This window comes from Silurus meridionalis, chromosome 23, assembly GCF_014805685.1.
Source record: "Silurus meridionalis isolate SWU-2019-XX chromosome 23, ASM1480568v1, whole genome shotgun sequence".
Classification (NCBI taxonomy): Eukaryota; Metazoa; Chordata; class Actinopteri; order Siluriformes; family Siluridae; genus Silurus; species Silurus meridionalis.
In genome coordinates this window covers 15561555-15585107 of record NC_060906.1, presented here as the reverse complement: position 1 = coordinate 15585107, position 23553 = coordinate 15561555, and the positions used below count along the sequence as shown (strand labels likewise).

The 23553-nt window shown below is 38.6% G+C and overlaps 3 protein-coding genes across 4 annotated transcripts; all 3 read left to right on the top strand.

The window, feature by feature from the left end:
• Window positions 1–8419: 8419 nt before the first annotated feature.
• Window positions 8420–11686, top strand: LOC124377371 (trypsin-2-like). Of its 2 annotated transcripts, none has more exons than XM_046836810.1 (6): window positions 8420–8514; window positions 8646–8796; window positions 8878–9128; window positions 9406–9542; window positions 9645–9746; window positions 11604–11686. In XM_046836810.1, exons 1-6 carry the CDS (start codon window positions 8475–8477, stop codon window positions 11649–11651), a joined length of 729 nt encoding a protein of 242 aa, XP_046692766.1. In that variant the 5' UTR covers window positions 8420–8474; the 3' UTR covers window positions 11652–11686. The 2 variants fall into 2 exon arrangements, with proteins under 2 accessions (XP_046692766.1, XP_046692767.1); XM_046836811.1 differs by lacking the exon at window positions 11604–11686 and adding an exon at window positions 9841–9984.
• A 2576-nt stretch (window positions 11687–14262) lies between these two features.
• On the top strand, window positions 14263–15797 carry LOC124377363 (trypsin-2-like). Its single transcript, XM_046836802.1, has 6 exons — window positions 14263–14362; window positions 14450–14600; window positions 14680–14930; window positions 15174–15310; window positions 15459–15560; window positions 15655–15797. Exons 1-6 carry the CDS (start codon window positions 14323–14325, stop codon window positions 15700–15702), a joined length of 729 nt encoding a protein of 242 aa, XP_046692758.1. The 5' UTR covers window positions 14263–14322; the 3' UTR covers window positions 15703–15797.
• Window positions 15798–18944: 3147 nt separating this feature from the next.
• On the top strand, window positions 18945–20399 carry LOC124377368 (trypsin-2-like). The gene is made up of 6 exons (XM_046836808.1): window positions 18945–19044; window positions 19132–19282; window positions 19364–19614; window positions 19843–19979; window positions 20075–20176; window positions 20265–20399. Exons 1-6 carry the CDS (start codon window positions 19005–19007, stop codon window positions 20310–20312), a joined length of 729 nt encoding a protein of 242 aa, XP_046692764.1. The 5' UTR covers window positions 18945–19004; the 3' UTR covers window positions 20313–20399.
• The last annotated feature ends 3154 nt before the right edge of the window (window positions 20400–23553 follow it).

The following is a 23553-nucleotide window of genomic DNA, read 5'->3' as shown; positions in this document are numbered from 1 at the left end:
GATTTAGAGAAAGCGTACGACAGAGTGCCAAGAAAGGAGTTGTGGTATTGTATGAGGAAGTCAGGTGTGTCAGAGAAGTATGTAAGGGTGGTGCAGGACATGTATGAGGACAGTGTGACAGCAGTAAAGTGTGCACTAGGAACGACAGACTGGTTCAGGGTGAAGGTTGGACTGCATCAAGGATCATGTCAGGAAAGGCCCTGAGCCCTTTCCTGTTTGCAGTGGTGATGGACAAGTTAACGGACGAGGTCAGGCAGAAGTCTCCCTGGACGATGATGTTTGCGGATGATATTGTGATTTGTGGTGAGAGTAGTGAGCAGGTTGAGAAGAGCCTGGAGAGGTGGAGATACGCACTGGAGAGAAGGGAAATGAAAGTCAGTAGGAGTAAGACGGAGTACATGTGTGAATGAGAGGGAGGGCAGTGGAGTGGTGCGGTTGCAGAGAGAAAAGGTGGAGAAGGTGGAGGAGTTCAGGTACCTGGGGTCAACAGTGCAAAGTAATGGAGAGTGTGTTAGAGAAGTAAAGAAAAGAGTGCAGGCAGGGTGGAGTGGGTGGAGAAGAGTGACATGAGTGATTTGTGATAGTAGGGTATCTGCAAGAATGAAAGGGAAAGTTTATAGGACTGTGGTGAGACCTGCGATGTTGTATGGTTTAGAGACAGTGGCATTGAGTAAAAGACAGGAGCAAAGCTGGAGGTAGCAGAGCTGAAGATGTTCAGGTTTTCGTTGGGAGTGACGAGGATGGACAAGATTAGAAATGAGTTTATTAGAGGGACAGCGCATGTAGGATGTTTTGGTGACAAGGTGAAGGAGGCGAGATTGAGATGGTTTGGGCATGTGCAGAGGAGGAACATGATTTATATTGGTAGAAGAATGCTGAGGATGGAGCCACCAGGTAGGATGAAAAGAGGAAGGCCAAGGAGGAGGTTCATGGATGTGGTGAGGAAAGACATGCAGGTAGTTGGTGTGAAAGAGGCAGATGTAGAGGACAGGGTGGTATGGAGACGGATGATCCGCTGTGGCGACCCCTAATGGTAGCAGCCGAAAGAAGAAGAAGATTCATCACTCCTGGCACATGAGTCGCTCGCAGCAATAGGAAATGCTCCATGCCCCACACCATGAGCTCTCACACTAGACTGTGAAGTCGAGGAGAGCGCATTCCGCCCTGGCGATTTATGTACGCCACTGCCATCGTGTTGTCTGATCTGACCAATACGTGGTGACCCCGAAGAAACTGCACGAAATGTTTCAAAGCTAGAAACACCGTTAACAGCTCCAGAAAGTTTATGTACGCGCCCCGAAGCGAAACTGGCCATTTTCCTTTCGCTATCCTGCTTTCGCACACCGCACTCCAACCCGTGAGCGATGCATCCGTCGTCACTACTTTTCTCAGGGTTAGGGTTAGGGTTAGGGTTCGGGAAAAACGCGATTTCTCTAGTGATGGAGAGCATGTAAGCACAGTGATGACACTATCACTTTGCGATTGAGGTGGCGCTTCGGACATAAGCGCTGCGCCGTAACCCAGCACTGAAACTCTCTCATTCGCAACAGTCCCAACGGTATGACAGACACTGCCGAAGCCATCAGCCCCGGCAAGCGTAAATAGAGTCTAAATAGAACCTTTTTTCCTCTCTGGAAAAGAGAGAGACAACCGCGATTCGACCTGATGCACTTTTCTGAAAGAAAAGCCTGATTCAGGTCTGAGTTTAGCCTGAGCCCAGGTAGATTATTTCCTGTGTGGGCACCAAGCAGCTTTTTGTCTCGTTTATTCTGAAGCCTAAGCCAGTCAGGTGAGACAGAAGCACACTCGTATCCACCTCCGCTTGCTGCCGTGACGGAGCGCAGATGAGGAGATCGTCCAAATACGCTGACACTCTGAGACCCGCTGCTCTCAGCGGTAACAGTGCAGCTTCGACACATTTGGTAAAGATCCGTGGCGCTAGAGCCAGCCCGAACGGAACCGTATTATATTTGTAGGCTGTGCCCCGATAGGCAAAGCGTAGCAATTTCCTGTGTGCCGGATAAATGCTTATGTGAAAATACGCGTCCTTCAGATCCACTGATGTAAACCAGTCTCTGGGACGAATAACACTGTACAAAGCTTTCAATGTGAGCATTTTGAACTTGTACTTTCTGAGGTGTTTGTTGAGGTTCTGTAAATCCAGAATGGGATGGAGACCCCCTCCCCTTTCTTGGGAACGACAAAGTACCGGGCTGGCTGTTCTCTTGCGGCCGATCGAATTACCCCTTTGCTCAGTAAGGAGGTTATTTTGTCCTCCAAAACCTGAGCAGATTCGCCCTCCACCATTGACCAAACCACGCCGCTGAAGAGCGGTGGTCTCACAGCAAATTGCAGGCGATATCCACACTGTATTGTGGATAAAACCCAAAGATAAACTGCGCGAGCAGAGAGCGGGCCTCTGCGGCTCTCGCTCACAGATGGCGCGGTGGCACCATCTGGCGGCGGAGCCGGGGGTTGCAACTCTGATTCGAGTTTTATTGTGTGTGTGTTTTTTTGTACTTTTTTTTACACACATCTGTGCCCTCGGCCCGCTGCCTGGATGCACAGAACAACTCTTTATTCTTTGGGAACGAACATGGAACCTTCTGCTCTCTCTCTTGCATAACCCCGTGGGTGGAGAGGGGAGAAGTAACTTTCCAGGCACTGGGGAAACTGGTGCCAACACTCCAACTGGAGAACTTTCTTCCGCTGAACATAGTCTTTGAAACACTCCCCAACGCCTTTTCACTGGAGGTGGAGGACAAGACTCCTGAGATGAGTCGAGGGGTGCTACAGAAACTCTGAGAGTGCTGGCGCCCCTCTTTGCACCCAAAATCAGACCACAGGTTAGGTCGCCCACCTTTTCTTCCCTCCCTGAGGGTCCGCTGGGTGATGCCTAGCCGCTGCCGCTGCAAAAGAGGCCTTGCCCCTGGCCTGGGGCTCCACACTCATTGACTGCTGGGGTAGGGGTTGCCTAGGGGCCCTAAACCCAGGCGGATTGGGGGGGGCGAGCAGGAGGCTTTCTTGGGAGACATGCCTCAATCGCTCCACCATCTTTTTTTGTAGATCGCATTGTTGGCGCATATGCGCCACCGCAACCCCAAAAAGGGCTTTCGGCTCTATCGGGGCATCAAGGAACTCCACCTTCTTCCTCTCCGATAAGCTTGTCAACCCCAACCACAGGGCTCTTTCGCCCACCACAGCGAGGCCCATGCTGTGGCCGCAGCTTTGGACCGCACCTCTAGACGAACGCAGGTTGAGATCCGCAATGACGCAGATCTCTTCCCACAAAGCTGAGTCGGGTGACCCAGCATCAATCTGCCTCCCCATCTCTTCCATGAGCTCCGCCTGGTATGCTGTGAGCAGTGAGGTGGCATTCAGAGCTCTAACCGCCAGGGCCGAGGAACGGTAGATTTTCTGGAAAAGAGAGGCGGACAACCCCAAATCCTCCATATTGTGCACCTCCAGTCTAGAGAAACGCTTAACGGGCACTCTATGTGAGAAGGGTTTGTCCCAAAAACGACGCATTTCTGTGACACACGCCGGTACAGCAGGAATCAGCTGCTTAACTAAAGAAGTGCGCAATGGCAGCCTCTTCCCGTCATACAAATCCCTCTCAGCGTCATGATGCACCTGCTGAGATAGCCATTCGATGGAGAGCTTTTTGGCTGCTCTCCTACAAATCTCCACGAGGTCCAGCTCACCTGGCATAGGGGAAGGGCCTGTAGCACTTCCAGGCCTGGAGAGAAGATCAGGAGGAAGGATAGCATCCTCCTTGTCGTCCTCCAAATCTTCCTCCAAAAAATTAGCAACCTCATCATCTTCCTCTTCCTCACCCTTGTCACCCACTAAAGGGTTCGATTCGAAGAGTGAAGGAAGGACAGGAGAGACCTCGTCCATCAACTCTCCCCAGCTACACTGTGCTTGACAAGCATCCTCGTCCCTCTCCGCGGGCAGCGGAGAGAGACATAGGTCTCCATTATTCGCGGCTGAAACTCGCATTCAACGCTCCCGAACCCTTAACGGGAAGCGGGCGCAGTGCGGGCAGCACTCGGGGTTAGCGAGCACAGCCTGTGCGTGACAAACTCTTAAGCACACGATGCCTTGGGAATGAGAGTCTTTAGCCGAGATCATAGACCCGCATGCACACGGTAGGGATTGATCTTTCCCCGCCGCCGTGCAACCGGATGAGCTCGCAGTCGCCATAACGGAGGTGCAAACACTGGAAAAGAAAAACAAGATCACCACAACGTACTTCTCGAAAAACGGGTCTAAACGATATTTCACTATACGCTCAACGCAAGGTGAAGAAATGAAGAAAGAAAATAAAGAAAGAAACTGCAGAAGTGAATATCCGCTTTGACAGTGAATATTCCCCTCAATAAACAGCCGTGCTCAAAGACGTACCTTAACGGTTTGACCGTGAACAGTTAAGCGACCACCCCTAGAGGAACTGCCGAGGATAGCTTCCTAAAGAATCTGCACAGGGAAGAGAACGAAAATGAGGCAGGGACCGTTAGCAATGGTGTATATAGGAAGGCGGGACTCCCACATCACTGTCATGATTGGTCTGTCAGCTGACAGACGTGGTGTTATTGATGCTTCCAGGTTTGGTCACGCCTGAGGCGATTCCCATATTGAAATACCGAACGAATGTTTGAAAGAGAACCACCTCTGTACCACTTTTGACTACATGCATAGAAGTAATACATTTGACAATCTGTTGCTGGAGCAAGTACCTTTAAGGCTAGAAAATGTCAGATAAAAGGACATCAGCCATTACCTCGGAAAAGCAATTGTTGCTGCACATCAATCATTGAAGAGTTATAAGTCCATCTCAAAAAAAATTTAGTTAGCTGTTCTAAAATGAAAAGAATTGAATGTGAATGTAACAGGGCAATAGACCATGAAACCATTAGAATTATGTTAGGTGAAATAATGATGTTAAAATTATGATGCATCCAAAAAAAATTCAGTTTAGACCACACCCACTCCTGTTTAAAATCTAAATAAAGATAGGTATTGAACTATAGTCGCAAAAAAAGATTCTGGTGTGAGTTGGATGAAGTCAAGTCAAGTTAAGTTGATTTCTATAGTGCTTTTCACAACGGACATTGTCTCAAAGCAGCTTTACAGAATTTAAGAGTTAACGATGTGAAGGTGAATGATGTGTATTAATCCCTGATGAGCAGTCATGGCGACTGTGGCAAGGAAAAACTCCCTTAGATGTTATGAGAAAGAAACCTTGAGAGGAACCAGACTTAAATGAGAACCCATTCTCATGGGTAAAGTGATGGAAATTGTAACTAGGAATGAAAGATTGATGATTGGGGCAAACTTCAATCGACATGTTGGTGAAGGGAACAGGGTTGATGAGGACGTAATCGTAGGTATGGCCTCAAGAAGTGGAATGTAAAAGAGCAGATGGGGGTAAATTGTGTGAAAAGGATGGAAATGGCAGTAGTCAATACTTTTTTTTTTTACGAAAAGGAGGAGCATAGGGTCATGAATAAGAGTGGAAGAAGATGCACACAAGTGGACTATATTCTATGTAGGAGATGCAACAGGTAGTGGACAGTGTAGCTAGACAACATGGTTTCTAGGATGATATTAAAGGTAAAGAAGAAAAGAAGGAGAGTGAGGAATGAAAACAGAATAAGATGGTGTAACTGGAGAAGGAAGTCTGTAGTGTGAGATTTAGGGAAGAGGTCAGACATAACAGTAGAAGAGTGGAGATGTTTAGCAGAGTTGGAAGTGGGGTTTTTAACTGGATCGTTCAACACAATTTTGGATGGTGAGAGGATGACTGAGAAATGGAGAAGGAGTGTGCTGGTACAGACTTTTAAGAATAAGGGAGATGTGCAGACCTGCAGTAACTACAAGGGAATGAAATTGATCGGTCACATCATGAAGTTATGGCAAAGAGTAGTGGAAGCCAGGATGATAGAAGAGGTGACCATCTGTGAGCAACAGTATGGTTTCATGCTGAGGAAGAGCACTACAGATGCAATATTTGCTTTAAGAATGTTGATGGAGAAGTATAGAGAAGGTCACAATGATTTGCATTGTGTGTTTGCAGATTTAAAAAAGAGTTGTGCCAAGAGAAGAGTTTTGGTATTGTATAAGGAAGTCATTTGTGGCAGAGAAGTATGTGAGGGTGGTGCAGGACATGTATGAATACAGTGTAACAACACTGAAGTGTGCTGTAAGAATGACTGGCTGGTTCAAGGTGGAGGTTGGACTGCATCTAGGAATCGGTTATGAGCCCTTTACTGTTTGCAGTGGTGATGGACAGGTTGACGGACAAGGTCAGACAGAAGTCTCCATGGAATATGATGTTTATGGATGATATTGTTATTTGTGGTGAGAGTAGGGAGCATGTTAAGATGAGCCTGGAGAAGTGAAAGTATGGGAAGAAAAAGGGTATGAAAGTCAGTAGAAGTAAAACAGAGTAAATGTGTGTAAATGAGAGGGAGGAGTGGATTTGTGCAGTTGCAAGGAGAAGGGTGGTGAAGGGGATGAGTTTAAGTACCTGGGATCAACTGTGTAAAGTAAAGTAGAGTGCTTTAGAGAAGTGAAGAAAAGAGTGCAGGCAGGGTGAAGTGGGTGGAGAAGAGTGACAGGGTGATTTGTATAAGAAGGGGATCTGCAAGAGTGAAAGGGAAAGTTTATAGGACTGTGGTGAGACCTGCGATGTTGTATGGTTTAGACACAGTGGCATTGAGTAAAAGACAGGAGCTTGAGCTGGAGGTAGCAGAGCTGAAGAGTTTGTGATTTTTCATTGGATGTGACAAAGATAGACAGGATTAGAAACGAGTTTAATAGAGAGACAGCACATGTAGGTCGTTTTAGACACAAGGTGAAAAAGGCATGATTGAGATGGTTTGGTCATGTGCAGAGGAGGGACATGGGGTATATTTGTAGAAGAATGCTGAGGATGGAGCAGCCAGAAAGCAGGACTAGAGGAAGGCCAAGATGGAGGTCAATGGTTGTGGTGAAGGAATATATGCATGTGGTTAATTCGAATGAGGCAGATGTAGAGGACAGGGCGGTACGGAGACAGATGATTTAACGGGAGCAGCCAAAAAGAAGAAAACATGCGGTGGCGCCATCTTATGGTGTAATCAGATTTTAACATGACTTCATCTGACAGTTTAAACATCAGACATTTTACTGCAGTCATGTTTGCTGCGAGTGTCTCAATAAAGTTGAATATGAGTCTCTTTTAAAAGCACTGAAATTACAAGAGCAATTCTTTTGTTTTTGCTTTAAACAACAGACTTAAATTAAAGCTCAAAAGATATGATTTTACTTTCATGTCATGATATTTGCATCTAGATGTTATAAATTTGTCACCTTTTGTAACAGATGAATCAATATTGACTAGACTAAAACTTTCCTATATTTTGTCCTTAGATCATGTTCTTTACTCTTTTGCCAGTGTTTTCAGTCAATGTCTTGCTGCATGATGAATTTTGATCTTCTCTCTATTAGATAAGATGCATTTCTCTGCAAATTAGCAGACAAAATGTTTCTATATTTTTTGCTTTGAGTACTTATTGTCTTACACTTGTCTTACACTTTTGTGTATCTAAATGTATGTAGTGTTCTGTCCTCTACTACTTTGTAAGTTCTATTTTGCACACATTCCTGGAAAAACAGTTTTGTTTTACTATATACCAGCCATAAAGGAATGACTAAAGAATCACACATGAAGTGACTTGACTTAGATATTCTTGAGCTGCTTTGTTTCTTTATTCTGCTGTTCACTATGAAGCCATCGTTTTATAGCTATGTGTGTTGAAGGCAGGAGGATATGTTTGAAATCCTCAGCTGTTAGGAGAGTGACAGACTATCAGCAAGAAAACGGGCTCGAAGTTATAGAGATAACAGACTATCAGACCAGCAACTGGAAAATTAATGTATCAGTGTATGTTGTGCTGTTCACATCACTCCATAGCCTTGCATTTATGGATTGTGTAATATTATTATTAAACAGATGAACACACACTTATTATATTAACATAATTTTCATTGGGGGTTAAACTATTGTGGTAATCAACAGTAAAATAATTTATAAACACAATAAAAAAAAAACTTTAATTATACATAAAACAGCATTTTATTGTAGTTGACGTATTAGTATATTGGTAGTTACACTTCACTGTTACTTTGTGGAATAGTTTAAAATTGGCCTTAAAATTCATGAAATTTAACAGCTGCAAAACTACAACTACAGCAAGTTTAAATCAATAAAAAAAATATAAGATTATTGATTCACAGAAATTCTTAAACATAACCAGGTGTTGCTTCCCAGTTATTTTTGGTAATTTACAGTCATTCATTTACAGAGTCACTTATCAGAATTTAGATTACATTTAGGTATGAAATGCTCATTGGTCCATTTGGGACTACTGGTTCACATAAATAAGAGTGGAAAGTGAGATCCATATGGTAGGTGATTCACAGGCATCATGAGGTCTCTGGTCCTGCTTTTGCTTGTAGGAGCTTGTTGTAAGTATATAATAATAATAATAATAATAATAATAATAATAATAATAATAATAATAATAATAATAATAATAAGTGTATAATAATAATTATTATATTCTGATGTGCAACCTTTGTTTAAATTCTGTTTTCAGTTGCTCTGGAGGATGACAAGATTGTTGGAGGGTATGAGTGCACACGCAACTCCCAGCCCTGGCAAGTGTCTCTGAATGCTGGCTATCACTTCTGTGGTGGTTCTCTGATCAATCAGAACTGGGTTGTGTCTGCTGCTCACTGCTACAAGTCGTAAGTGATTTGACTGATGATTAATTTATTACTCATTAAGGAAAATGCACCTCTAGAACTTGATTCACATCCCATCTCTAGTCGTGTGGAAGTTCGTCTGGGTGAGCACCACATTCAGATTAATGAAGGTACAGAGCAGTTCATCTCCTCTTCTCGTGTCATCCGCCATCCCAACTATAACTCTGCCACCATTGACAATGACGTCATGCTCATCAAGCTGAATAAGCCTGCCACTCTGAACAACTTTGTGCAGCCTGTTGCACTGCCTAAAAGCTGCCCTCCTGCCGGAACATTGTGCACAGTCTCTGGATGGGGAAACACCATGAGCTCCAGTGAGTAAAGACTTCAAATGTTATACACACTGACTATTTATTTTATTCTGAAAATGTGGCAGATGCTGTTAAAATGCAATTTTACAGTTCAAGGATTTTTATGCTAAAAATTAATTGCATTATGAAAACATTACTATTATAACACTAATGTTCTAAAAGCAATATTTAAACATTTGATTTTTCAGTCACGTAGTATTTGTATTTAGAATTAAAAATATGACACCCCTCTTTGACTGCTCTTAAATTCTGGGTCTCATTTTGGAAACTTGCATTGCAGCTGCTGATAGCAACAAGCTGCAGTGTGTGCAGGTGCCTATTCTCTCTGACAAGGCTTGTGACAACTCTTACCCTGGGATGATCACTGATTCTATGTTCTGTGCTGGTTTCCTGGAGGGAGGCAAGGACTCTTGCCAGGTAAAAGGAACATTTGTGGCATTAATATCTTCTCTTTTATACCACAAGCAATTTTTACATTTAAAAGCCTTATAAACAATAATTTTCTTTTTTATCACTCAGGGTGACTCTGGTGGCCCTGTGGTGTGCAATGGTGAGCTGCAGGGTATTGTGTCTTGGGGTTATGGTTGTGCTCAGAAGAATCGCCCTGGTGTCTATGCCAAGGTAAATTAAATGTACTCAGTTATAATGTGATATGATTTTTTAGATTCTGTATAGCAAAAGTTTTTGTAACACAATGTTCTTACTCCTTTTTTAGGTCTGCATTTTCACTAACTGGATTTCCCAGACAATGGCCAGCAATTAAATCTGCTCCAGCTCACTTAAAATACAGCAATGTCATTCTGCAAAGCTCTACAGCTGATGTTATGTTAAAATTATTTAAATAAATGAATAAAACTCATTTGACACTTCCAACTTTTTCTCTAATGACAAAAAAAATATTCTGTACTAAAATAATATAACGTTTCATTTGAATATTTATGGTGTGTTATGTATTTTTGTGCTAGTTTATTAGTTGGTGCGGAATTTTAAAATTCTTATGAGAATTAACATGGTTACATGAATATCAATAAATGTTAAACTACTACACCCAGAATCAGAATAGCAAAAGATTCTTACTCATCAGCTTACAGCAATATTCCATGTTTTATTACTAAGAAATCATATAAAAGTAGTGGGGGAGCAAACTGAGTAAAGAGATTTCTCCACTATGCAAAAAACTACAACTCAACACTCTAAAACTAATCTCAGTTACGAGGACTTGTTTTGTCATCTGTCTAACACAGGGGTGTCAAAATCAAATTCACAGTGGGCCAAAATTAAAAACTGGGACAAAGTCGCTGGCCAAACTCAATATTTATTGAAAAAATTACTGCTATTGGGCATGTTTTCCCTTCTCTCTAGATGTTTAATGTTGAACCTTTTCATATGGAAGCAAACTTTAGTTCTGCATTAACATTAAATCTGGAACAACCAAAGTTTAATATTATAAACACATGAGAAATTTAATTTGAAATAAAACACAAATCAGTGGTATTCGTTTCTTATTATGTCTCTCTCTATATATAGACTTTCAAATTCCTTTATAATGTAAATCATTTTTCACAGGCCAACAACAAAACCAAAAAAAATAATTTCCTTCAATTAAAAAAAAGCAATCTTTCAACCATTAACAGTCCATGCCATGGAGTAAGAAAAGTGCATAAAGACAACATTAATTCATTAGTTGAAGACAGATACCTGAATCTCTTCTTAGATACATGTGCATCAATGTCTGAGTTTAGGCTCTGAGCTGAGGAAATCCTCAGGATAGAGTGAAGATGTTCATCAGTGAGACTCCTGAGTGGTGTTTTGTTCATCTTCATTAAAGAGAACAGTTACACACACAGATAGGTGCTGGTGAACACAGAAGGCGTTTGAGCAGCTTGGGCACGGAGTTGGAACAGTGTGTCTGGGAGAAAACATGGAAACTGTGCAGCACACACAGAGTCGTACTTTGACTTGAGCGTGTCTGTACACTGGAGTTCAATCATCTCCATTTGGAGGTTGGTTGGTGCGCTTTCCACGTCAACCACAAACGGATTACTGAGCAGTTCAAATCTGCATTTCTGGGCTACAATATCGGTAAATCTCCGGGTAAATTCAGGACTAAATAGGCGGAGTTTTTCAGCGGTCTCGACTGACGCGCCAACGCACTAACAACGCATTCTGGGATTTGTAGTATTAGCGGAGCATTCTGGGATTTGTAGTATTAGCGGTGTATGAGCTATATACTGGCGGGCCAGCACTAATACACATTTGATATAATGTCGCGGGCCAAATATAATTACACCTGAGTTTGACACCCCTGGTCTAACAGAACTGCAGCAGTTCTTTAAGAAAAATATGATTATCCCTCTACACCTTGGAGCTATTTGTGGCAGAGAGGGTATCGTCAATTGTAACTTTTACAACCAAATGTACAAAAAACATTGAGAAGTACAACTTTCCTATTTTTACATCCATTAAGAGAATAATTAGGTCTGCATTTTCACCAACTGGATTTCCCAGACAATGGCCAGCAATTAAATCTGCTCCAGCTCACTTAAAATACAGCAACATCACTCTGCAAAGTCTAACAGATGATGTTACGTTAAAATTATTTAAATAAAGGAATAAAACTCATATGACTCTTCCAACGTTTTCTCTAATGACAAAAAGTAATATATAATTGTACTTATAATTTGTACTAAAATAATATAAAGTTTAGTTTGAATATTTCTGGTGTGGTATTTATTTTGGTGCTAGTTTATTAGTTGGTGCTGTAAATGAATTATTGGTGGTTACATAAATATAAATCAAATAATTTAATAGACTTTCAATTTTGGGCAATTACACCCAGAACCAGAATAGCAAGAGCTTCTTTTCTTACTGATCAGCTTATAGCAATATCCCATGTGTTATTAATAAGAAAGCATATAGAAGTAGTGGGGGAGCAAACTGAAAACAAAACCCCCTTAACAAAGTCTGGAAAAAAAATACATGATTAAAGAGATTTCTCCACTATGCAAAAACGATATCTTAACACTTTAAAACTAATTATTTTGTCATCTGTCTAACAGAACTGCAGCAATTCTTTAAGAAAAATCAAATGTTCTCTCTAAATACCTTGACGCTATTTGTGGCAAAGTGGGTATCGCCAGTTGTAACTTGTACAAACAAATGTACAAAAAACATTGAGAAGTACACCTTTTCTATTTTCACATCTAATAAGAGAATAATTAGGAACCACCTCTGTACCACTTTTGACTACATGCATAGAAGTAATACATTTGACAATCTTTTTCTGGACCAATTACTTTTAAGGCTAGAAAATGTCAGATAAAAGGACATCAGCCATGACCTCAGAAAAGCAATGGTTGCTGCTCATCAGTCATTGGGGAGTTATAAGTCAATCTCAAAACAATTTACAGTTAGCTGTTATAATGATGTGAAAATTATGATGCATCCAAAAAAAATTTCAGTTTAGACCACACCCACTCCTGTTTAAAATCTGAATAAAGATAGGTATTGAACTATAGTCGTCAAAGAAGATTCTTGTGTGAGTTGGATGATATTAAGTCAAGTTAAGTTGATTTCTATAGAGCTTTTCACAACAGACATTGTCTCAAAGCAGCTTTACAGAATTTAAGAGTCAAGGTGAATGATGTGTATTTATCCCTGATGAGCAGCCATGGCGACTGTGTCAAGGAAAAACTCCCATAGATGTTATGAGAAAGAAACTTTGAGAGGAACCAGACTTAAAAGAAAACCTATTCTCATGGGTAAAGTGATGGAAATTGTAACTAGCAAAGAAAGATTGAATATTTGGGCAAACTTCAATGGACATGTTGGTGAAGGGAACAGGGTTGATGAGGACGTAATTGTAGGTATGGCCTCAAGGAGTGGAATGTAGAAGAGAAGATGGAGGCAAATTGTGTGAAAAGGATGGAAATGGCATTAGTGAATACTTGTTTTTTTTTTTTACAAAAAAGGAGGAGCATAGGGTCATGAATAAGAGTGGAGGAAGATGCACACAAGTGGACTATATTCTATGTAGGAAATGCAACCTGAAACAGATTTGAGACCATAATTTGTTGGTAGTGGACAGTGTAGCTAGACAGCATCGGATGGTTTCTAGGATGATATTAAAGGTAAAGAAGAAAAAGAAGGAGAGTGAGGAATGAAAACAGAATAAGATGGTGTAACTGGAGAAGGAAGTCTGTAGTGTGAGATTTAGGGAAGAGGTCAGACATAACAGTAGAAGAGTGGAGATGTTTAGCAGAGTTGGAAGTGGGGTTTTTAACTAAATTGTTCAACAAAATTTTGGATGGTGAGAGGATGATAGAGAAATGGAGAAGAAGTGTGCTGGTACAGATTTTTAAGAATAAGGGAGATGTGCAGACCTGCAGTAACTACAAGGAAATAAAATTGATCAGTCACACCATGAAGTTATGGCAAAGAGTAGTGGAAGCCAGGCTGAGAGAAGAGGTGACCATCTGTGAGCAACAGTATGGTTTCATGCCGAGAAAGAGCACTACAGATGCAATATTTGCTTTAAGAATGTGGATGGAGATGTATAGAGAAGGTCACAATGATTTGCATTGTGTTTGTAGATTTTAAAAAGAGTTGTGCCAAGAGAAGAGTTTTGGTATTGTATAATGAAGTCATTTGTGGCAGTGAAGTATGTGAGGGTGGTGCAGGACATGTATGAAAACAGTGTGACAGCATGAAAAGAAGAGTGGATGCAACAAAGTGGTAAACATGGCCTTGTCCCAACTTTTTTAAGATGTGTTGATGCCATGAATTTTAATAGCAACTTATTTTTCCCTTAAAATGATAAATTTTCTCAGTTTAAACATTTGATATGTCATCTATGTTGTATTCTGAATAAAATATTGAAATTTGGAACTTACACATCGTAAAACATTATGTTTTAATTCACAATTTGTAGTGTCCCAAATCTTTTAGAATCGGGTTTGTACAACTACAGCAAGTTTAAAGAAATAAAAAGGATTATTGAGTCACAGAAATTATGAAACATAACCAGGTGTTGCTTCCCAGTTATTTTTGGTCATTTGTAGTCGTTCATTTACAGAGTAACTTATCAGAGTTTAGATTAACTTTAGGTATGAAATTCTCATTGGTCCATATGGGACTACTGGTTCACATAAATAAGAGTGGAAAGTGAGATCCATATGGTAGGTGATCAACAGCCATCATGAGGTCTCTGGTTCTGCTTTTGCTTGTAGGAGCTTGTTGTAAGTATATAATATTACACATTTTATAATAATTATTATTATATTCTGATGTACAACCTTTGCTTAAATTCTGTTTTATGTTTGCAGTTGCTCTGGAGGATGACAAGATTGTTGGAGGGTATGAGTGCACACGCAACTCCCAGCCCTGGCAAGTGTCTCTGAATGCTGGCTATCACTTCTGTGGTGGTTCTCTGATCAATCAGAACTGGGTTGTGTCTGCTGCTCACTGCTACAAGTCGTAAGTGATTTGACTAATTATTAATTTATTACTCATTAAGGAAAATGCACCTCTAGAATTATTTACATCCTATCTCTAGTCGTGTGGAAGTTCGTCTGGGCGAGCACCACATTCAGATTAATGAAGGTACTGAGCAGTTCATCTCCTCTTCTCGTGTCATCCGCCATCCCAACTATAACTCTGCCACCATTGACAATGACGTCATGCTTATCAAGCTGAATAAGCCTGCCACTCTGAACAACTTTGTGCAGCCTGTTGCACTGCCTAAAAGCTGCCCTCCTGCCGGAACATTGTGCACAGTCTCTGGATGGGGAAACACCATGAGCTCCAGTGAGTAGAGACTTCAAATGTTATACACACTGACTATTTATTTCATTGTGAAAATGTGGCAGATGCTGTTTTTACAGTACAATTTTACAGTTCAAGGATTTTAATGCTAAAAATTGTTCTAAAAGCAATATTTAAACATTGAATTTTTCAGTCACGTACTATTTGTATTTAGAATTAAAAATATGACACCCCTTTTTGACTGCTCTTAACTTCTGGGCCTCATTTTGGAAACTTGCTTTGCAGCTGCTGATAGCAACAAGCTGCAGTGTGTGCAGGTGCCTATTCTCTCTGACAAGGCTTGTGACAACTCTTACCCTGGGATGATCACTGATTCCATGTTCTGTGCTGGTTTCCTGGAGGGAGGCAAGGACTCTTGCCAGGTAAAAGGAACATTTGTAGCATTAATATCTTGTAGCATTAATATATTGTAGCATTAATATCTTCTCTTTTATACCACAAGCAAATGGCACAATTTTTACATTTAAAAGCCTTATAAACAATAAAAATTTTTTTCTTTTTATCACTCAGGGTGACTCTGGTGGCCCTGTGGTGTGCAATGGTGAGCTGCAGGGTATTGTGTCTTGGGGTTATGGTTGTGCTCAGAAGAATCGCCCTGGTGTCTATGCCAAGGTAAATGAAATGTTGTCAGTTATTATGTGATATGATTTTATAGATCATGTGTAGCAAATGTTTTTGTAACACAATGTTCTTACTCTTTCTCTAGGTCTGCATTTTCACCAACTGGATTTCCCAGACAATGGCCAGCAATTAAATCTGCTCCAGCTCACTTAAGATACAGCAATGTCATTCTGCAAAGTCAACAGCTGATGTTATGTTAAAATGATTCAAATAAATGAATAAAACTCATTTGACCCTTCCCACTTTTTTCTAATGACAAAAAATAATAAATAATTGTATTCAAATTATAATTTTGTACTATAATCATTTACGTTTTGATTGAAATATAGTGCATTTATACATTTTGGTTGGTGCTGTAGTTAAAATATTCTTGAGTAAATATAATTTGAGGCTACTACACCCAAAATTAAATTAAAATATCAAGAGCTTCTTCGCTTACCCAGCAGTTTACAGCAATATTTCATGTTTTACTATAGAAACCACCTCTGTACCACTTTTGACTATCTGCATATAAGTAATATATTTGACAATCTATTGCTGAAGCAATTACTTTTGTTTTTAGATAATTCCAGAGAAAATGACATCAGCCGTGACCTGCTCATGAATCTTTAATGGGTTAAAAGGCCATCTCCAAACAATTTTAAATTCGCTGTTCTAAAATTAGACAGATTAACTGTGAAAGTCACAATATAACAGACCTTGCAATGGTTGCAATTATGTTAAGTGAAAAAAAAGTGTCAAAACATAGGAGGAAAATTATCTACACCATAACCATGTGATCATGGACACCATGCAGGGTTTGCTAAAAACTAATTTTTTACTTATTTTTAAATGTCTATGCATTTAAATTGTAATTGTACAACACTTAAAATTTAAATGCATATATATATTTAGAAAGAAGTAAAAAAAAGACCAGAAGTGAAAAAGACCAGCATTAAAAGAAGCTGGTCTTTAAATATCCATTCTCTCATGAACACAGTGTAAGCAAAATGTTCTGTCAGTAGAAACATTATCATAATTGAATACATTTTATTTGTCTTTTAGTATGGTTTTGTGTTTTATTTTTCTTATAATACTTAGTCACTATTTCATGTTAAATGACTATTGCTTAGGCTTTTTGTTGGAAAATGGTAACGTTACTCCTAAGCTTTTGTTTCTCATAGAAAAGTGAAGCAGGTTGTATTGTAATATGCACTTGTATTTTGCTCCATCTATTATTCTTACACCTTTTACAATAGGCCCAGTTCATGAGGATGAGTAGCCTCCCACAAACATGATGATGCATCAACTATATTACATTCCTGTTAATTGTTGGAGAATTTAGCTTCTCTGCGTAATCTCTTTAATCACATTTTTTTATCATGATTTTACCACTGAGTATTTTATGTTTGAAGAAAAACCTTGTTAACACTCTTTCTTGGGTGATGTAATGCAGCTTCTACTTCAAGGCTATTAATCCAGCAATGTTGAGATGTCACACCCCTTTGATGGAATTTTACATTCTATTCGTAAATTTTAAAATTCTTCTACCTTATTAAAATGCTGTGTCACTGTCAGGGATCCACCAGCCACACCTTCACCTAACCCTCCTATCACTCCCAGCAGCTCTCCTACTTTCTAATCATCTACACCTGGCCCTCATCAGTTCTAATGTTACATAACCTCCGTTCCTCCACCAGCTCATTGTCCGTTCTACAGCTTAGGCTAAGGAACATTGCCGGACTATCCAAGCACTCTGTTAGCTTCTCGGTGTTTACAGGATTCTGTGTATTTTGTCTAACCATAGTTTTCATCCAGGTTAGTTAACCTGGAGTTTCGTGGCGGTTTCGTCATTTTCTGCGTTGCTCTTTATTTTTTTCATTAAAACCTTTGTGGACTTCACTTTGGTTTTCCAGCATGTTTTTTTGCCTGACAGTCACCTATTTTTTTTATTTATTCCATTAGACTGAGCAAATTTTAGTGAAAATTCAACTGAGGTTCAGAAAATAGGAACTTTTTAATTTTACAGTTGTGTTCTCTTCTCTTTCACTGAGAGTGGTAGGATTCATATTTTAACTGATAAAGGATTAAAAGGTAATAGTAAGAAAGATTGTTTTATTTTCCATCATGCCCACTCCTGGTTTAAATCTAAATAAAATCAGTATTTCAAAAACATGTGTTTGGTACCATTTTATGGTGCAATCAGATATTAACATGACTTTATAAAACAATTTTGTTTTACAGTGAAGACATTTGTGTTAAAGCTAAAAGAATTTACGAGTTGTCACATTTGTCATTTTTATCTCCAGATATGAACATTAATATTTGTTAAAGAATTTGCCAACTGTTGTAAAACTAAAACTATATTTTTCCTTTGATCATGTAATTTTCGCCTTTGGCAGAGTGTTTTCAGACATTGTCTTGCTTACATGATGAATTTCCTCTCTATTAAATTAGATGCATTTATCAATAAATTAGCAAATTAGAATGCAGAATGTTTGTGTTTTTTGTTTTGTGTACTTACTGTCTCACAATTGTTAAACAATTTGATATGTTTAAACTTTTTATGCAGTCTTCTGTACTGCACTATTATAAGTTTTAAGTTGCAGATTAGTCCTGGAAAAATATTTTGTTTCATTATTTATCAGCCAAAGAGAAATGACAAAAGTAACTCTACATGAAGTGACTTGGCTCAGATATAGTTGAGCTGCTTTGTTTCCTTTTTTTGCTGATCACTTTGAAGCCATAACTGCATAATCATGCCTGTTGGAGGCAAAAGGATATGTATGAAATCTGTTAAGAGACTGACAGACTACCATCATTAAACCTACTCCAATTTATAGAAAAAACAGACTATGAGACCAGCAACTGAAAAATAAATTATTTATTATACATTGTGCTGATCACATAACTCAATAGCTTTGCATTAATGGATTGTGTAATATATTATTAATACAGACAAACACTGACATTAACATAAACAAACAGACGCATTTATTATATTAACATAAATTGCACTCGGGTTAAACTTTTGTGATAATCAACAGTAAAGTAATTAATAAATTCAATCACATAAAAACTCAAATTATACATTTAATAAAGTTTTATTGTAGTTGAATTATGGATGTGACTGTAGTTGCACTGCATTGTCACTATGTGTTATATTTTAATATTAGGTGTAAAATTAATAACATTTATAAACATTTATATACTAAGTAAAAGCAAGTTAAAGCAAGCTTAAAGAGATTACTGAGTTACAGAAATTGTGAAACATAACCATGTGTTGCTTCCCAGTTATTTTTGGTCATTTACAGTACAGTCATTCATTTACAGAGTAACTTATCAGACTTTAGATTACCTTTAGGTATGAAATACTCATTGGTCCATATGGGACTACTGGTTCACATAAATAAGAGTGGAAAGTGACATACACATGGTAGGTGATCATCAGCAATAATGAGGTCTCTGGTCCTGCTTTTGCTTGTAGGAGCATGTTGTAAGTATATAATATTAAAAGGTGTATAATATTTATTATTATATTCTGATGTACAACCTTTGCTTAAATTCTGTTTCATGTTTGCAGTTGCTCTGGAGGATGACAAGATTGTTGGAGGGTATGAGTGCACACGCAACTCCCAGCCCTGGCAAGTGTCTCTGAATGCTGGCTATCACTTCTGTGGTGGTTCTCTGATCAATCAGAACTGGGTTGTGTCTGCTGCTCACTGCTACAAGTCGTAAGTGATTTGAGTAATTATTAATTTATTACTCATTAAGAAAAATGCACCTCTAGAACTTGATTTACATCCCATCTCTAGTCGTGTGGAAGTTCGTCTGGGTGAGCACCACATTCAGATTAATGAAGGTACTGAGCAGTTCATCTCCTCTTCTCGTGTCATCCGCCATCCCAACTATAACTCTGCCACCATTGACAATGATGTCATGCTCATTAAGCTGAATAAGCCTGCCACTCTGAACAACTTTGTGCAGCCTGTTGCACTGCCTAAAAGCTGCCCTCCTGCCGGAACCTTGTGCACAGTCTCTGGATGGGGAAACACCATGAGCTCCAGTGAGTAGAGACTTCAATTGTTATAAACGCTTTCTTTGTGGAAATGTGGCAGATGCTGTTAAATTGCAATTTTAAAATATAAGGAGTCATAATGTCTTAAAATGCATTACCATATGAATGCATTAGTATTATAACACAGACAGAACTTATTCAGTTACATACTATCTATTTGTTTCGAATTGAAAATAAGATAATTTACCTCTGTCATTTTGGAAACTTGCTTTGCAGCTGCTGATAGCAACAAGCTGCAGTGTGTGCAGGTGCCTATTCTCTCTGACAAGGCTTGTGACAACTCTTACCCTGGGATGATCACTGATTCCATGTTCTGTGCTGGTTTCCTGGAGGGAGGCAAGGACTCTTGCCAGGTAAAAGGAACATTTTCTGCATTATTATTTTCTCTTCTAGAGCACAAGCAAATGTAAAAGTAAAATGTGATTTATTTTTCCATTTTATTACTCAGGGTGACTCTGGTGGCCCTGTGGTGTGCAATGGTGAGCTGCAGGGTATTGTGTCTTGGGGTTATGGCTGTGCTCAGAAGAATCGCCCTGGTGTCTATGCCAAGGTAAAATTAACTTTTGTTTTTTGCAACCTGATTTACATCATGTCTTTCAAAAGTTTCTGATAATCACGAACAATCTTCTTGTCTCTAGGTCTGCATTTTCACCAACTGGATTTCCCAGACAATGGCCAGCAATTAAATTTGCTTCAGCTCATTAAAGATACAGCAGTGTCATTCTGCAAAGTCTAACAACTTATGTCATCTTAAAATAAAACTATTAACATTTTGTGTGGCTTTTATCACTTTATTCCTGCATTTGGAATAAAAACTGAAAAACAAATCATTCCACTAAAAAGTTATCTGGTGTAATACATATACTGCTGCTGGTATATTAGTTTTAAAGTTGTTTAAAAAAATATAATGAATATATTTTTTTTAAAGTGACAGTTATTTTAAATTAACTCTTTATTCAAAATTGACCATTATTTATGGGCCAATGTAGTCCATACACCAGTGAACAGTAGCTGGTTTGTAATAAGGAAGTTATCTCCTATTGTATTTTTAAATATGGGCTCTGAGCCAACATAATCTCTAAAAACCAATGTGTTCTTCTAAATTAACATTTAGACATTTAACATTCTACAGACTTTAACATTCTACATTTCAGATTAGTTTTTTCTGTTAGGTAAAATAAGTTCTTACGCTTAAGGTCCACCATTTGGATTCAAAATCCTTCATCTTCCCTTTGTCTTTGTAGACACTGAAAAATACACTAATAAGGTTGGTCTTCACAATTGCTACAGTCAAACTGTAAAGTTTTCATTACACAGCTCAGAGCCTACACAATCTCTGCCTGAATGAATTACCCATTTGTCCTTTCAATATAAAGATACACATGTCTGTAATGTAACTTACCTTCCTGTAAGTATGCTAAGTGCAGCTTGTCTTTCTACAGATAATAAAAGAAAACATAAAAGCACAAAAGTTAGGCTTATATAAACACTGTGTTCCCAGCATGCAACAATCTTTGATATTTCTTTTTGTTTTTCACCCCGTCAAAAAATTACGCAATTTACAACAGACGGTTATTGCAATCTCATTTAGCATTTCATTAGTATTTTTGCACTAAGTGATGGCCTAAACATGGTTATGTTGTACAATACGAAGTAGACAGGAAAACATTACTCTGGGTAAATACGTCATTTAAAGTCTTGTTTGATAAAATTATGTTTTTGCATTTAAGTGAGTTACAGAATTGAAAGAGTCAAAAGCCGATATCAATTTCATATGATTTATATCAAGTTTTATCCTAAAAAAATTGCCATAAAGCAAATTTTAACCAATTTGATCTAAAATGAACTGCTGTCAATGCAAACATAACCAAAAAAATGAATTTACTTTAGAATACGGTTTTAAGGTTGTTTGTTTGTTTGAGATACTCAGATATTTCACTTTCAGTGAAAAACATTGAGAGCGAAGTGTGAAACTTATTGTATAGAAAAACTTTATAATCCTCGGAAATAAACTCATCATGGTGAACATCTTGATTTTTTACCCTTTCACAGTAATTGAAGATGCTTTTTTTTGTAACCTGAAGGTGAAGAAGAATATGTGCTAAGGTCTACCTTTAACACAATGAGATCAGTGATAAGCTCGCTCTCTAGTTACACACACACACACACACACACACACACACACACACACACACACACACACCGTCCAGGCATAACTTTATAGCCTCCGACCAGGCATAGCATTATGTTCATCTGCCTAATATTGTGTTGGTCCCCTTTTTACTGCTGAAACAGTCCTTAAACTTCTTAAACAATTTGAGCTACAAATCTGCTCGTCTGTTGGATCGGACCAGCCTTCGCTCCCCAGAGCCTTGGCCAGAGATGGGAAGTAACAAAGTACAAATACTTTTTCAGTATTCCTTTTTTAAACAACTATTTACTTTATTTCTTTAAATTTTGTACTCAAATATCTCTAAGTTTTAATCTTTAAGTAACATGGTCAGTATTTTCTTTTTCATTGTGTTCCGTTTTCAGACCATCAACCTATCTCTTGTCATTACGCGGCTTTTTCAACGTACCACAGGTTTTATTTCCTGGCTATCACACACCACAGAAATATTCTAGCCTATAAAGCTAACATCGAACAAGGCAGAAGGCAACAAAAAGTATAATTAACAAGGATGAGACATAGGGAGTCAGCGATGTGAACATGACTGATCATTATCACCTTTTTTCTGCTTGCGTTCTATATTAATAAGATGTGAGGGCCAGTTACCAGCATGGCACTAAAACAGGTAGAAGTAATGGCTATTTTTTACTTAGGCACATGTCAGAGACAAACTACTTTAAATTAAGTGAAAATGTGTAGTCAATATTTCAACTTTTACCAGAGTATTTTAAAACATGAGTATCTGTACTTCTACTTGAGTGAAGGATGTGTGTACTTTTGCCATCTCTGGCCATATGTTCTTGTTCATCCAAGGTTGTATTTACCTAATTTTAAGACTTAATTAGGACCAGATGATTTTTATAATGTCTTTATTACATAAAACCATAAAAATCAAATAAGATGTACTTTCAATTTTAACAACTGTACATGTATATTTACTGTTCTGTGTAGGTATTGTCTCACACTATTGTGTATTTACACTTTATGTAGTCTTAGGCATTGTAGTACTTTACTGTTTTATGTTCCACTATGATCCTGGGAAAACAACATATTGTATAATCATATACCAGCAATAGATAAATGACAAAAGAACCCATATGAACTAACTAGATTTAGGTATATTTGGAGGTGGGGGTGTTTTGCTTTTTTGCTCTATTTTAACTATAGCTTCATTAATAGCATGTGTGCAGGACACATGAGGATATGTATGAAATTTGCAGCTGTTAAGAGACTGACAGACTCCCAGCAGGAAAAACCCAAGTTATATAGATAACAGACCAGCAACTAGAATATAAATGAACCATTATATCTTGTGTTGTTCACATCACTCAATAGCCTTGTATTCATGCATTGTGTAATATATTAATTTATTAATTTATTAAACTATATATATATATATAAATTAAGGGTGTAACGGTACACATGCAGTGAAATGCTTTATATGACCGTCCAACATTTAAGCATAAGAAAAGGAATAGAATATATGGGTAAAAAAATAGTAGATAGATAAAGAAGTATAAACTATAGAAAATATATGTATGTACATGAATCTAGATGTGGATGGATGCATATGGCAGATATTGACAGTACAAATTAAAGTGATTTAGTGTGATTGTCCTTTAAGTGTCCATGTACAGTATAGTGTGGTATAAAGACACTGTGCTGTGCAAGTTCAGAGTTGAAGTGACAGTCCAGAGGTAAGGTATCATATAATAGTACAATAAAAGGTAGTGAAGACAGAGTAAGGGGTCCAGTAC

What these genes read in the sequence shown, in the direction of transcription:
- LOC124377368 (XM_046836808.1), top strand. Translation starts at nt 19,005, where the DNA reads ATGAGGTCTCTGGTCCTGCTTTTGCTTGTAGGAGCATGTT. An exon ending in TTTGCTTGTAGGAGCATGTT is followed by an intron (nt 19,045 to 19,131) that starts GTAAGTATATAA and finishes TCATGTTTGCAG; the next exon opens with TTGCTCTGGAGGATGACAAG. An exon ending in GGGAAACACCATGAGCTCCA is followed by an intron (nt 19,615 to 19,842) that starts GTGAGTAGAGAC and finishes CTTGCTTTGCAG; the next exon opens with CTGCTGATAGCAACAAGCTG.
- LOC124377363 (XM_046836802.1), top strand. Translation starts at nt 14,323, where the DNA reads ATGAGGTCTCTGGTTCTGCTTTTGCTTGTAGGAGCTTGTT. An exon ending in GGGAAACACCATGAGCTCCA is followed by an intron (nt 14,931 to 15,173) that starts GTGAGTAGAGAC and finishes CTTGCTTTGCAG; the next exon opens with CTGCTGATAGCAACAAGCTG. An exon ending in GCCCTGGTGTCTATGCCAAG is followed by an intron (nt 15,561 to 15,654) that starts GTAAATGAAATG and finishes CTCTTTCTCTAG; the next exon opens with GTCTGCATTTTCACCAACTG.
- LOC124377371 (XM_046836810.1), top strand. Translation starts at nt 8,475, where the DNA reads ATGAGGTCTCTGGTCCTGCTTTTGCTTGTAGGAGCTTGTT. An exon ending in GCTGCTCACTGCTACAAGTC is followed by an intron (nt 8,797 to 8,877) that starts GTAAGTGATTTG and finishes TCCCATCTCTAG; the next exon opens with TCGTGTGGAAGTTCGTCTGG. An exon ending in GAGGCAAGGACTCTTGCCAG is followed by an intron (nt 9,543 to 9,644) that starts GTAAAAGGAACA and finishes TTTATCACTCAG; the next exon opens with GGTGACTCTGGTGGCCCTGT.